Here is a 13,750-nt window from a genome sequence, read left to right on the forward strand (position 1 = left end):
TGGTAGGTTCCATTCAATGTCACCCCTCAGAGTTCCTCATCTGGCTCTAAGAGTCATGCTTCCTGCCTCATCCTTCACTCCCAGATGAATGGTTGAAGCCATTCTTTTAATATCCTGCATGGGAATTCTGTGTTGATTCCTAATAGTTTCTGTTACTCATTAAATAGAAAAATTATGTTGCTTGTTTCCTTGAGTTATTACAGTTATCAATTCTTCAGCTATTTGTTACATGAAATTAATTTTCAGGTCATATAGATAATTATTACAAATATTATTTTGAGCAGATACCATTGGTTCATTTTTGCTCCTATGTGGTTTATTAAATAGAGACTCCTTGGAGTTGGGGACCTATCTGTAGTGAATTTTGCTTTTTCCAGTTGACTTTTAGGGCTCAGGGTGTTGTTACAACTCTTCATGGATGCATATGCTCTGGTATCATTGGCGTCCCTGACAGCTTGTATTCTCAGTGCTGATCCTGCATATGGAATAGTTAAAGATGCCACCCACTCCTTACCTTGGCAGAGGCACACCTCCATTACTGCTGTGAATGTGGGGACCGAGTTATGTAAGATTTAGTATCTGGTGTCTCTCTGTTTTATAGCCAAATGTGAGTGGCTGAGGGAGGAACGTTTGGAATTTCTTCCTGGTTCCTGGCCTAGACCCATAACCCTACCCCAAAAGCTGCTTGCCACAATGCAGCAGTCAGGGGCTTCAGCTTAGCTCCACTTACCATTGAAATTGCCCTCTCTCCACCAAAGTTGAGTTTCTCAGAAGACTAAAAGCAGTTAGCTGCTTTTCCTTTTTTAAAATGAAAGTTTAACTGAGAATAAGTGGCTATATCTTGGTTTTTTGTTAGAGACCTTTACATAGACAGTGCTGGGAGGTAAGGGAGGCTTCACTAACAGGCAACCTTGTGTGCATACATGTGTTATACACCACAGTTATTTAATCTCAGCTTGGCTGATGTGGCTGCTCAGGACAGAATATATGGTGTATGGGCATTCATTGTAATGTTAGGTCAACTTTGTATTGAAAACTCTTAGGGGAGGCAGGAAATGCACATTAATTTGAACATGGCTAATTGAGAAGATTAGATGTTATTCTGGGATTGAGTTTTGGGGGATGGTAGAGTGCCTGGGTGGAGAGCTCCACTTGGAAATCAGCTAGTCTGTTCATCAGTTCTTGTTTTCCATGACACTGGGCAAGACATTACACCCTCCTCACCTTGCTTTATTTACCTATAAAGTTGGGATATAAAGGGCCCGCCCACTTTGCACATGGCTTGTTTTTAGATGAGAAGGTCCAGCCTACGTACTGGACAGTGCAGTGATGATTGTGACATTGACATTTAGTTGGTGCTCCAGGTTTAAGCTGGGGAAAAGCAGATATTTCATCTGTTTTACTCATTGATTTATATATTGCATGACTCATATAAGATCCATAATAAATATTTACTGAATATTGAATGAAGTTACACTTCAGTGGAAAAAGTTAAGTGGATAAAGTTACCAGAAAACTTTAGTAGTCGTTTGATACAGTGCATGCGTTAACTACAAATTAGTCTTTCGTTTATTAAACAGGCCTATGAGATCTGCTTCTTTACCTTGAGTTAGCCTGCAGTGTGTGGTATTTTATATATTTAAATAATTCTAAAAATACTTTATAAAATTTTCTTTAGGAAGTTTATGTGAATGTAGCCAAGGTCATAATATTTTTAGGCATTATTATGTTCCACTTTGAATTTTCTATATAACTGACTTTTAGCAAAGATAAATGATGGCCTAGTCTTATGTAAACATCCCAGAGAAGGCAGCTCATAGGAAAAATGCCTTCGGATGTGATGGTTTGTTTCTGTATGAAGCAGTGGTTGTTTTCTCTCTAGGTTTTTTGTAGTCTCTCAAGTTAGCCTGCCAAATTGAGTCTTTCTGTAGTTTCTTTTTCTCTGTACCCTCTTTGTTCATTCCCTGTGGAAAGGTCAGTACCACTTGCTTACTGCTTTGTGACTTGAGTGTTGTGTGGGATAATGAAGTGAAAACCTTGGAAGTTTGTTGCTAAGTATTTTCTGCTTATAGATTGAGGAGTCCCGTCTTAGATGATGGGAAGTACAGCAGAGATGGCTCTTTGAAGAGTCGTTCCTTTTTGTCAGTTTAGTTGTTCTTAACCGTCAGGAGTTGGGGCCTCAGCGCTCTTCTTATACAGTGACTCCAGGTCAAGGAAAGTTGGAGAGAAGAAGGAAATTTTGCCATTTGCAAGAACATGAATGGACTTGGAGGGTACCTTGTTAAGTGAAGTAAGTCAGACAGAGAAAGACAAATTCTGTGTGATCTCACTTATATGTGGTATCTTAAAAAAAGAAAGCAAACTAGTGAATATAATAAAAAAAAGAAGCAGAGAACAAATTAGTTGTTATCAGTGAGGAGAGGGGAGGGGCAAGATAGGGGTAGAGGCTTAAGAGGAACAAACTATTATGTACAAAATAAGGTACAGGAATATCTTGTACAGTACAATATACCTAACATTCTATGATAACTATAGATGGAGTATAATCTTAAAAATTAGGAATCACTGTATTGTACACCTGTGTCTTGTATAATATTGTACATCACCTATACTTCAATTTAAAAAAGGTTTCAAAAAAAAGGAGGAGGGTTGAGTTACTGACTTGTTACTTCTGAAGGCCACACCTTCCCCACTTCTCTTTTTAAAATAAAGGTCTTGGTCACTTGGTTGCTATCCATACGTATTGTGATAAACTGTAATGGGGTAGTGGACTTCCTCCATGCTGTGTTTGAAGTAAGCCACCAGCAATAAATATGTGTGCAAGGACTAAATGTCCTTTTCGCATGAAGTTTATAATTTAAGAGTGGGATGAAGTCACTTGGCCCTGAGTGTGATGGTCAGTCAGATGCGGCTTTGCGGGAACCTGCCGTGCTTGTCCCCACCCTCACCCCAGTTACGGGACAGTCGTGTTGAAAGTTATTTTGAATCACCACAACATTTTCACATGATATGTGTCAGTTCTTAAGTGGGAGAAGTGGTGACACAAGTGAAAATCAGAGTGAGGCTTTGGGGATAAATAATCTCAGGGCATCTTATTGGCCCCATTTACCCAGCTTCTGAGTGGTGTTTTCACTCATGATTGACAGTCATTGTAGGCTTCATGGGATTTAAAGTTTTAATGGTTTATGATTATTGTGTGATTGGGTAATTCATTTTCTCCTAATGTATTTGGATTTTTAGGACTCTGTGTAGGAAATCGCTGAAGAAGTTTAATTATGTTTACTTCCATAAAATACTTACCTAAAAATGTTATTTTACTAAACCTGCTCTGTATATGTGAAATTTTCTCAATGCAGAAAACTCTGGGTATTCTGTTTTTGTTTTGTTTTTTTTAAATAGGAGCTTAAGGAAGTTTGAGACAATTTGATGTTTGTAGAGAGCTACTGTGCTAGAGTACTGGTAAATAGCTGTCATTCCAACTCTGTTTCTTAAAAGTGGAAATTTGTAATTAGTGTATATGTGGATGTTTGTGTTAAGGGCCAACTCAAAATTATACAAGAAAAAACTCATTAGAAGAATTGAAAAAAAAAATTAGGACAACTGAGATACTATCTGTGTTTTTTGATTCATAAATGAGAGTAATGAAATGCTTTGAAATGATGTCTTTATAAAATGTTTTAATAATTACTTGAACTTTTGCATATTAAATAATGCCAACATGCTTAGAAATGCTTTACTAAGGTGTTTTTTGCTTAAAACACTTGATTTGAATGAATAAGGATTTGAGTGGTTTGATTAATTCCTAGTGCAAGAGATTAACAAGAATTTCAGTTTTTCAAAAATGTTGGTTTGTTGTTTACATTAAAAATTCTTGACTGTACTGCACATCCTAGTGCCCAGTTGAATCTTTGATTTGAAATTTGCAGTGTTGGTATGGGCAGGAGGGAGGTGTGTGGCAGAGATGATTATGGCTACTAACACTTGATGTTCACAGAGGTCATTTATATAGCGTCCCCAGGGCAGTGTGGTCAGAGACTGACTGCCCAGAAAGCATACTGTGTGGGAGCCCAGGGTCCTCTGGAGGGTCATCTGAAGAATAAGAAAAGCATCATGATAAAGACATTCCCCGTATTAGTTCTTTTTCTTGGGATTTGTCCTTTTGTTTGTTTTCAGAGACATTTAAAAAGAATAAATAGTTTATGGAGCATATTAAAATCTTGGACTATAAGAAGCTGTTAGGGTTTCTTTTCTTGAAAGGAATTATGTGTAATAGGACTCCCTAAAAATGATTTAATATGAAAAGTTTGCTTACCTGTAATTTCTAAGCAGTTTTAAGAACTGAGATTTGCTTAAGTATTTGGATTTTATGGGGTTTTTTAGTTCATTAAATACTACATGAAATTGGATTGGTTAAGTTTTTGGAAATCTTATATACTCCCTAGAGTATTCAAAAAAGGAACATGTTCAAACTATTACCTGAGCTATCTTTGTGATACTTACCAGGACTGTGCTGGCTTTCAGAAGTTGCTCCCTAATCTTTTGTTGGTTTTGAATGTTTCTTGGGGACGAAAAGAAAGACATATGTATGATATGCACCAAGCTGGTTTGGCTCCTAAAAGACATAATGTCTTTCTTGAACTTTATGCTCCAGCCTGTTCATTATACTCACCCTGTGGGCATTGTGAGCAAACTCAAGCTTGTTTGAAGGGTGTTGTCTTTTTTTCTGGTGTTAAGCCTCTGTCTTCAGCTTTACAAAATGAAACTAGGACTTTGAGAAAATGGTAGGATCTCTCTTGAGGCCCCCCACTCCCCCATACCTTGAGCATTTCCTTATGAAGTATGTGTCTTATGCCTCTAACATCTGTCCTTAGAAAACTCTTCTGAAAGCTCAGTTTGTCCGCTTGTGGTTCATTTTATAGTTGTGTTTATCTGACACCGTTGCATTTTTGTTTCTATTATAAGCAAAGCATGCCACTGTCACTGCGCTTTGACACTGTGTCACATCTTAACTTGGTTATTTCAAGGGGCACACACCATACTGCCTTACGACAGGCCCACACGAAAGCGTGGAGCCAGAGGGTCATACATGAGTTCACGCTGGAGTGAGAAACAGCTTTGATGGATGCGCAAAGTTTACCTTGAGTGGTAGAACAGATTCTCTGAGATTTTGGAGACCATCTGCTAAAGGATTTGTGCAGAAACCTGCTGTGTGCTGCGTGCCCCTAATAACCAGGGTCTGAGGGGACATCAGGCATGTTAACTGAAGACTGTTTTCTCTTTTAGGTCCACAACTCCCAGGCCTGTTGCAGATCTCCAACTCCTGCTTTGTGTGACCCCCCAGCATGCTCTCTGCCGGTGGCATCACAGCCACCACAGCATCTTTCTGAAGCCGGGCGAGGGCCTGTAGGGGTAAGGAGAATCCCGTTTTTAAAAGCTATCAATATTTTATATCCCATAGGGTATAAAATAGGATCATTGCCTCCCTCCCCAGAGCCCCTTTAAAAATGTGCTGTATTGTCTGTGTTTTTAAAGGAGTAACAAGTACATGCACAGAGGAAGCAAATACGGGACTTGCCTTACCCCTCTAGGACAGTTCCAGACGCTGGGGGGTGGTGGTGTAGGGGACTCTGGCACCAGCAGAGAGCACGCTGGGCTGCTGCAAGGAGCAGGAGCTGGCAATCAGCAGCGAGTATGGATGTTGGCAACTGAAATGGGGGAAAAGGGGGTAAGTGGGTCCACGTATGGAGTGTGCCATTCCCCAGGATCCCTGGGACTTGTGGCTGGTGGCGCTGAACTGTGTGGGGTGCTGCCCTCCTGGGGGACGTTTGGTAGAGTGTTGTGCAGAGGTAGCTGGGCTTTTCTGCAATGCCAGATATAGAATCAGTGTGTGACAGGCTTGTGTTGACGTGTAGAGGTGGTGCTCTCAGCTGTGCCCCGGAAATCCTCTGTTCCCTGGTGGTGATGCGGGGCCTGCTGTGAGGCAGAGCAGGATGAAATGTCTTTAGCGCTGTATCCCTTGGAGCACAGGGCCTGGTGTTAGTGGTCCACGAGGGTTATTTTCGTGTCTTACCTTCTCTGAGAGCTGTGTGTACACAACTGTGTTCGTGTTCCTTCCTTTATGAGGATTTAATGGTAAAGTTTTCTGAAAGACTGGTGCTTCTTGTTCTGATTGACTGCTGTTAATCACTAAAGAAGTTTGAGACATGTCTTTTGTTTTATGTGATCTCACCAGGGGGCTCATACTCATGCTGAATTAGAAAATAGCAAGAGAGTAGTCACCACACATACTCACATGATTCAGGATACTGGCACTATGTAATGACTCATTCAGTTTCCCTGTAGAATATTACTACCTTGAGACTCAGAGAAGAGAGCACTCCAAATGGGCTGTAGCAGCACTTGGGAAAGCTTTGGGAAGGAAGGTAGGTATTGAGGAGCAGGGTGTGTTTCTGATACACTGGTAACATGGGGCGGGCAGAGTGGAGGAGCCCTGCCCGTGTGCATGCCAGCCTGTCCCTATAAGCAGCATAGGCATGGAGCCTGGTGAAGCCAAGAGTTGTGAGAAGATGACTGCAGAACGTCAAAGAAGAGCACAGGTTAGTGGGTCCTGGGAGGCAGATATGGGGCCGGACTGAAGAAGGTCAGAAAAGGCAAGATTTTATGTGCTGGGCCAAAGAGAGCCTTTGCAGGCTTTTTCATTCCAAGCAAGCCGATCACTGCTTAAGAAGATTCATTGGGTAGCAGTGTGGAGTGGGGGAAAGACTGTGAAAGTTCCAATTAGGAGGCTAGGGCTGTCATCCATGCATGAAATGAAGAGGACCAAGACAATGGAGATGGGGTATAAATAATTGTAATAAAATCAGGAATAATTGTCACAACAACATTTTCATGTTTAGATAGTTGCTCCTGTAATTTATCAAGAATTAGACCAGAAAAAAGGTTCATATTATGGAAGCCTTGAAATTCCTGATATATAATAGTCAATCACAATGGAAGATAAAACCCAGTGTAGTGGATAAAAATCTAATTTTAATCCCTGGAGAGATATTGGCATCTTTAACCAACAAATTAGCAGTCCCGACTTGCCTATTTCAGAAGCTCCAGCCTTTACCAATTACCATCTTGTTTGTTTATGTATGTGTGTGTATGAAATGGTTTTTATCTTTTAGACTGATACTATATTCTCTAATCAGTGTGGATGTCATTGTTAGACTGTATAATTTATTGCAATACTCACTAACCAGGATTTGCTGAATGGATTTAAGGTTTTGCCCATAATAACATTGATTTTTGGTAAACTTTTTATATTAGCATTAGTGATGCCTAGTATTAATTTATTTAAATTTTTAACAGTAAAAATATTATGTCCACCAGGAATTTAATTAAGTCCATGATCGGTGGTACACTCAGATACCATCCTGTGGAAGCTGGAGAAGATTCTGTAGTAAGATGACAGATCTTTTTTCAGTCAAGACAACACTGTGTAAAGCTAACGTATTGATTGTTCTTTAACAACGTTTCATGCTGCCAAAGTCATTTGAGCTGGATCTGAATCGGATCCAGTTGGCAAAACTCCCCTCCATGTGTGGAGCTCTCATAAATTCTGCAGGCCTACAGATCTGATACACTGTAATGAGAGAGCTGCTGGGAGAAAAAATTGATTACAGGGCTGCAGACAATATCATTAACGTTTCCTGCCATGATACACCAGATGTCTTCTCTAATAGACTATTTTTGTTAATTTAGTTTTTATAGGATAGCATTGATTGCATCATAATTTAACTTTTCTTTGCATATTCAGGTATCTGTGATCTCTGTTTCTATACTAACGATGGCATCAACTCATAAAGTTTAATTTTTATTAATTTTTATCTGTTCATTTTAAAAGCATCTGTGTTGGAAAGGCAACATTTTTACTCATTCCTGAGAATCTGTTAGCTCGGATGCCTTCTAGCAAAAAGTACTGATTTACTGGTAGTGGGTGGGGAGGGAGGTGAGAAGTCAAAGGAAGCGTTGTCCAGATCCTCCCCAGACTGGGCAGAGATGATCTGCACCCCTAGCTGCTCCCCATATCTGCGTTTAATTTGCGCGACAAAGGCTCTGTCCAGAGCAGAGAGGTGCAGCCATTTTAAGGGGACTTGAATGCACATTCACGTCCACTGTGGTAGGTGTGGCTCTGCAGGCTGGAGTGCTTGGCAGGCATACCTGTCCTCTCCTCACTGGAAGTTCAGTGCTCCTCACTAGGATATTTAGTTACTTAGTATTTTTATTCTTTACTCTTACCTTTTTGTGCATTTAAGACCTCTGTGGAGTAGCTAACAGATATTGTTACAAATATGACCATGTTTGGACAGTGGGTCGAGCTATTTTATGTCATTAAAGAAAATATTCACAGCAACTTTATTCACAATAGAAAAATACTGCAAACAGCCTATATGTTCTTTGATGGGTGAATGATCAACCCAAGTCATTATTTTTTTTTAGCTACTAGTTTTGTTTTTGGCACATTATCCTTCAGAGAACAGATTTTTGTCTTGATGAGTTCCTGTGTCACATGGACACGTTAACTAACCATCTGACCCTTAGTTTTCTCACTCATAAACAGGTGTGCTACTACCACTGATCGCAAAGGGCTGTTGCAAAGGTGATTGAAATAATTCATTAAATTGCTTTGCATGATGTCGAGCATATAATAAGCATTCATTAAGCAGTATCTCTTATCACATAGTTTTATTGTACAAATTCAGGTTTAAATAATTGATTGGTTTTTGGATATTCTTAAAGTCCCTAGGTCCCTAGATGGTTTTGTTGAGTTTAAGAGGGTCTGTGAACTTCCTGAAATTGCTTGCAAAGTCTTACACACACATGCATTTTCCTGGAGAGAATTTATATTTTTCAACTATGAATGATAATCAGATTCCTAAAATTTAAAAATTAAGTTTAAAAACTGCTATTCTCTAAAGTCTCTTGAGGTATGGGTCACTTGAAACCTCGAATCAGGAAAGTAACCTTTAAAATGACATAAAAATGAAAAAAATGTCTTTAATTGAGGCTATTTTCCAAATAAAGACTATAATTAAAACCCCAAAAGACAAACAGACAACCCTCAAACCAGCTAACTGCTTGCTAAGGAGGTAAACTAACGTGGAGCAGTCGCTGTGTGCTGAGGCACACTGCTGCTCTTTCATGTAGCTTTCCCCAGATGGCCTCCACAGCAGGCGCTTCACATACTTGCGGTTTGGGGTACCATTTAATAATTGAAAGTAAATATTTATCATAAAATGCTGTTTTAAAAGTAAAGCCAGTGGAGGAGATGCAAGAGTCACAAGTTCCATCCCTGAGTTGGGAAGATTCCCTGGAGTAGGAAATGGCAACCCACTCCAGTATTCTTGCCTGGAAAATTCCGTGGACAGAGGAAGCCTGTGGGGCCGCAGTCCTTGGGGTCACTAAAGACTCAGACATGACTGAGGGCCTGAGCACAGAATTCCATTTCTTAGCTGCTTGATGCTTATAAAGAGTTGTCATCTGGTTGCTTGTTTTGCCCTATAGGAGGTCTTAAGGATATCCTGCTTTTTCAGAGTTTACTGTATTTTCTTCAGTTGCCTTAAGTATTCCCCAAATAAGCCTTTTATGTTTGACTGTGGTAAAAGTGTTAGAACCAGATTTTCAGAAAAAATGCCAGTACAGATGCCCATCTACCCTGAATGAAAGATGATTACTAGCTGTTGAATTTTAATGTAACAAGTTAAAAAATTCTTAAAACACCCAGTTGACCAGTGTTAGTGAGCACATACCCACTTCCAGGTGAATTCCTCTCCTTTGAAGCTGTTATTTCCACGCCCTGCTCTCCCTTAGAAGCTGCAGGCCAGCTACTTTGTTCTTAAGGCTATCTTCCATATACTCATCTGCTCCTTTTATACAAAAGAGGCCTCGAGCCACAGATTCAGAACATATATTGGAATAGCCTTAGGATTTTAACAGAGAAGTCAATGGCACCCCACTCCAGTACTCTTGCCTGGAAAACCCCGTGGACGGAGGAGCCTGGTAGGCCGCAATCCATGGGGTCGCTAAGAGTCGGACACACCTGAGCAACTTGACTTTCACTTTTCACTTTCATGCATTGGAGAAGGAAATGGCAACCCACTCCAGTGTTCTTGCCTGGAGAATCCCAGGGATGAGGGAGCCTGGTGGGCTGCCGTCTGTGGGGTCACACAGAGTCGGACACAACTGAAGTGACTTAGCAGCAGGATTTTAAAACACTTCCATTTGGCAAAACCAATACAATATTGTAAAGTTTAAAAATTAAAAAAAAAAACAAAAAAACAAAAACACTTCCACTGTTTAAGCAGTCTTTGCTACCATAGATCTGTATGAAATGTAATGGTTACTTTTAAGTTTTATTGAGCTCTCCTTTCTTTCAGGGATAATGCATCACCCTTGGTTACTTACAGGCACTGTGAGACCCTTTAACTTCTTTTAAGGGCTATTTCATGCTGTTTGAAAAATGTATAAGCAAATATGTGGTGTGCCCAGGCTTTACAAGTTCTCTGAAAGCAGTTTTACTAAGACACGTTTCAGGACATGGAGGTAAAGCATGCAGTTTGTCTAGCTTAACTTTGTAGTGTTATCCCTCATTTTAGGATATCATAGTATTTTTAGTGACAGCGTTTCAAATAAATATCAAGGTCTTCAGCTTTTCTAAGTGCCTGGTGTGAAGATTACATAACTCACCTAAGGTTAATCAGTCCTTTCCAGAATCTGAAAGTTGTTATGCCTAACTCCTCTAAGTTAGCATTTTTTGTTTTTACCTTTGATCTCTGTTGTACTGTTAGATCGAATGGCAGATGCTTATCACTGTTTCCTTTTTTTATTCCTTGTAAATAGACTTTATTTTTCAGAGCAGTTTTAGGATCACAGCAAAAATTGAGTGGGAGGTACAGAGATTTCCCATACACCTCCTACCCAATACATGAATGCGTGCATGTGTGCTAAGTCGCTTCAGTCGTGTCCAACTCTTTGCAACCCCATGGACTGTAGCCTGCCAGGCTCCTCTGTCCGTGGGATTCTCCAGGCAAGAATACTGGAGTAGGTTGCCATGACCTCCTCCAGAGGATCCTTTTGACCCAGGGATCGAACCTGCGTCTCTTTATGTCTGCTCTGTTGGCAGGCGGGTTCTTTACCACTCGTGCCACCTGGCAAGACCCCATACATGAATAACCTCCCCCATTAGCAATATTCCCACCAGAGTGGTACATATATTACAGTCAATGAATCTTCACATCAGTATCATCCAGAGTGCATAGTTAGCTTTAGGTTCACTTTTAGTGTGTCGTATGTTCTTTGCGTTTGGACAAGTTTCCGACGCCGTGTATCCACTGTCAGCTTCACACAGAGTGGTTTCACTTCCCTGACAGCCCTCTGTGCTTCGCCTGTTCAGCTCTCCCTTTCCTCCTAACCCCTGGCAACCGCTGATCTCTATGCTCTCTCCTTAGTTTTACCTTTTCCGGAATGTCATATGGTTGGAATCATACAGGATGTAGCCTTTTCATGTTTGCTCCTTTCATTTAGAAGTATGCACTCAAGATTCCTCCATGTAAAGACATGAAAAGTCATGCATAACAGTTTCTTTTTCACAATAAACAAAATTCCATTGTTTGGATGGACCACAGTTTATTTATCCTTTCATCTACTGAAAAAGATGGCATCCTTCTTCCAAGTTTTAACAGTTATGAATAAAGTTGCTCTAGCAGCAGGGTATTGTGTGGACATAAATTTTCAACTCCTTTGGGAGCCTAATTGCAGGATTGTATGGCAAGAGTATGTTCAATTTTCTGAGAAACAACCACACTGTTTTTCAAAGTAGCCATACGAGTCTGCATTCCTAGCAGCAATGAATGGAAAGTTCCTGTTGCTCCACATCCTCAGCAACATTTGGTGATGTTGGTCTGGATTTTGGCCATTCCATTAGGTGTGTTGGTGGTATCTCACTGTTGTTTAAATTGGCATTTTCTTGATGACATACTGTGTGGAGTATCTTTTGTTAGGCTGTCTGGTCTGTTTTGAAATCATACTGTTTATTTTTTGTTGTTGAGTGTTCAGAGTTCTTTGTGTTTCCCAGGTGGCGCTACTGGTGAAGAACCCTTCTGCCTGTGCAGGAGACATAAGAGACTTGGGTTTGATCCCTGGGTCAGGAAGATCCCCTGGAGGAGGGCATCACAGCCCACTCCAGTATTCTTGCCTGGAGAATCCCATGGACAGAGGAGCCTGGTGGGCTACAGTCCATGGGGTCGCAAAGAGTTTGACACAACTGAAGTGACTTAACACACACGCAGGAGTTCTTTGTGTATTCTGGATAACAGTTCTGAGACGTGTCTTTTGCAGTCTGTGGCTTGTATTTTTCTTATCTTGACAGTGTCTTTTATAGAGCAGAGGTTTTTTTTTTAATCTATCAGTTCTTTCCTTCATGGGTTATGCCTTTACTGTTGAATCTAGCAAGTGATCTTCTAACCCAAGGTCATCTAAATTTCATTCTGTGTCTTCTTCTAAGATTTTATAGTTTGCATTTCACATTTAGGTTTGTTAACCATTTTGAGTTGATTTTTGTGTCTAGGTTATTATTTTTTTTTTGGCACATGTATGTCCAGTTGTTTAGCACCATTTGTTGAAAAAATTTTCTTTTCCCTATTGCATTGCTTTTTGCACCTTTGTTAAGCATCAGTTGACTATATGTAGATCTATTTCTGGGCTTGCTACTCTATTACATTGCTCTAAATTGAGAGTAAAATGCAGACATCTTGACTGTTTACTCCTAAAGACTTAGGTGTGTATTCATTTTGTAAGAACAAGGACATTCGTTTATAAAGCGACTATATAGTTATCAAAATCAGAAAATCTGACAGCAATACAATACTGAGCGAATCTGTAGACAGTCACATTTTGTCGTGCGTCCCAATAATGCCCTCTACAGCAATTTGCTTTTCTGGCCTAATATTCAGACCAGCATTACACATCTATTTACTGTGTCTCTGTAGTCTCCTTTCATCGGAAGCAGTTCCTTAGTCTTTCTTTGCCTTTCATGACATTGACGTGTTTTTAAAGAGTCCAGCTCAGTCTTCCATAGTTCCTTGCTTCCTAGTTATTAGATTTTGGTTATGCATTAATTTTGGCAAATCTGTCTATATTGTGCTCTGAGTCCCTTACATCAGAGGACAGATGATGCTAATCTGTCACATTATTGGTAATGGGAACTTTGATCACTTGGGTGAGTTACTAACTTACCGTTTGTAAATAAGAAGTAATTTATAGGGAGAAACTTTGAGACCATGTAAATATCCTGTGTGTGTGTGTGCCCAGTTGTTCAGTCCTGTCCAACTTTTGTGGCCCCATGGACTGTAGCCCATCAGGCTCCTCTGTCCTTGGAATTTTCCAGGCAAGAATTTTAGAGTGGGTTGCCAGGACTTCCCAGGTGGCACCATGGTAAAGAATTGACCTGCCAGTGCAGGAGATGCAAGAGACATGGGTTTGATATCTGGGTTAGAAAGATTGCATGCAGTAAATGTCCTGTTTGCCATCGAATTTTCACCCACTAATATTAACATCTCCCCTGGGGTAGGAAATGGCAACCCACCCCAGTATTCTTGCCTTGAAGATTCCATGGACAGAAGAGCCTGGTGAGCTACCGTCCGTGGGGTTGAAAAGAGTTGGACATGACTGACCATGCACATGCATGTAGTGTTAGCACCTATTTTAT

The 13,750-nt window shown here is 40.3% G+C and overlaps 1 protein-coding gene across 5 annotated transcripts in view; it reads left to right on the forward strand.

Annotated features, from left to right (window-relative positions):
- The window catches only part of RERE (arginine-glutamic acid dipeptide repeats), a 409,996-nt gene that overhangs the window by 187,093 nt on the left and 209,153 nt on the right, over nt 1-13,750 (forward strand). For 4 of the 5 annotated variants that reach the window (XM_055582399.1, XM_055582401.1, XM_055582403.1 and 1 more), the window contains exon 4: nt 5,284-5,409. The exons of the other annotated variant lie outside the window; for it this stretch is intronic. In XM_055582399.1, the coding sequence (XP_055438374.1) occupies nt 5,284-5,409 (126 nt within the window). The remainder of the gene's footprint in view (nt 1-5,283; nt 5,410-13,750) is intronic. 5 annotated transcript variants of the gene reach the window in all.

Source organism: Bubalus kerabau, chromosome 5 (genome assembly GCF_029407905.1).
Source record: "Bubalus kerabau isolate K-KA32 ecotype Philippines breed swamp buffalo chromosome 5, PCC_UOA_SB_1v2, whole genome shotgun sequence".
Taxonomy (NCBI): domain Eukaryota; kingdom Metazoa; phylum Chordata; class Mammalia; order Artiodactyla; family Bovidae; genus Bubalus; species Bubalus kerabau.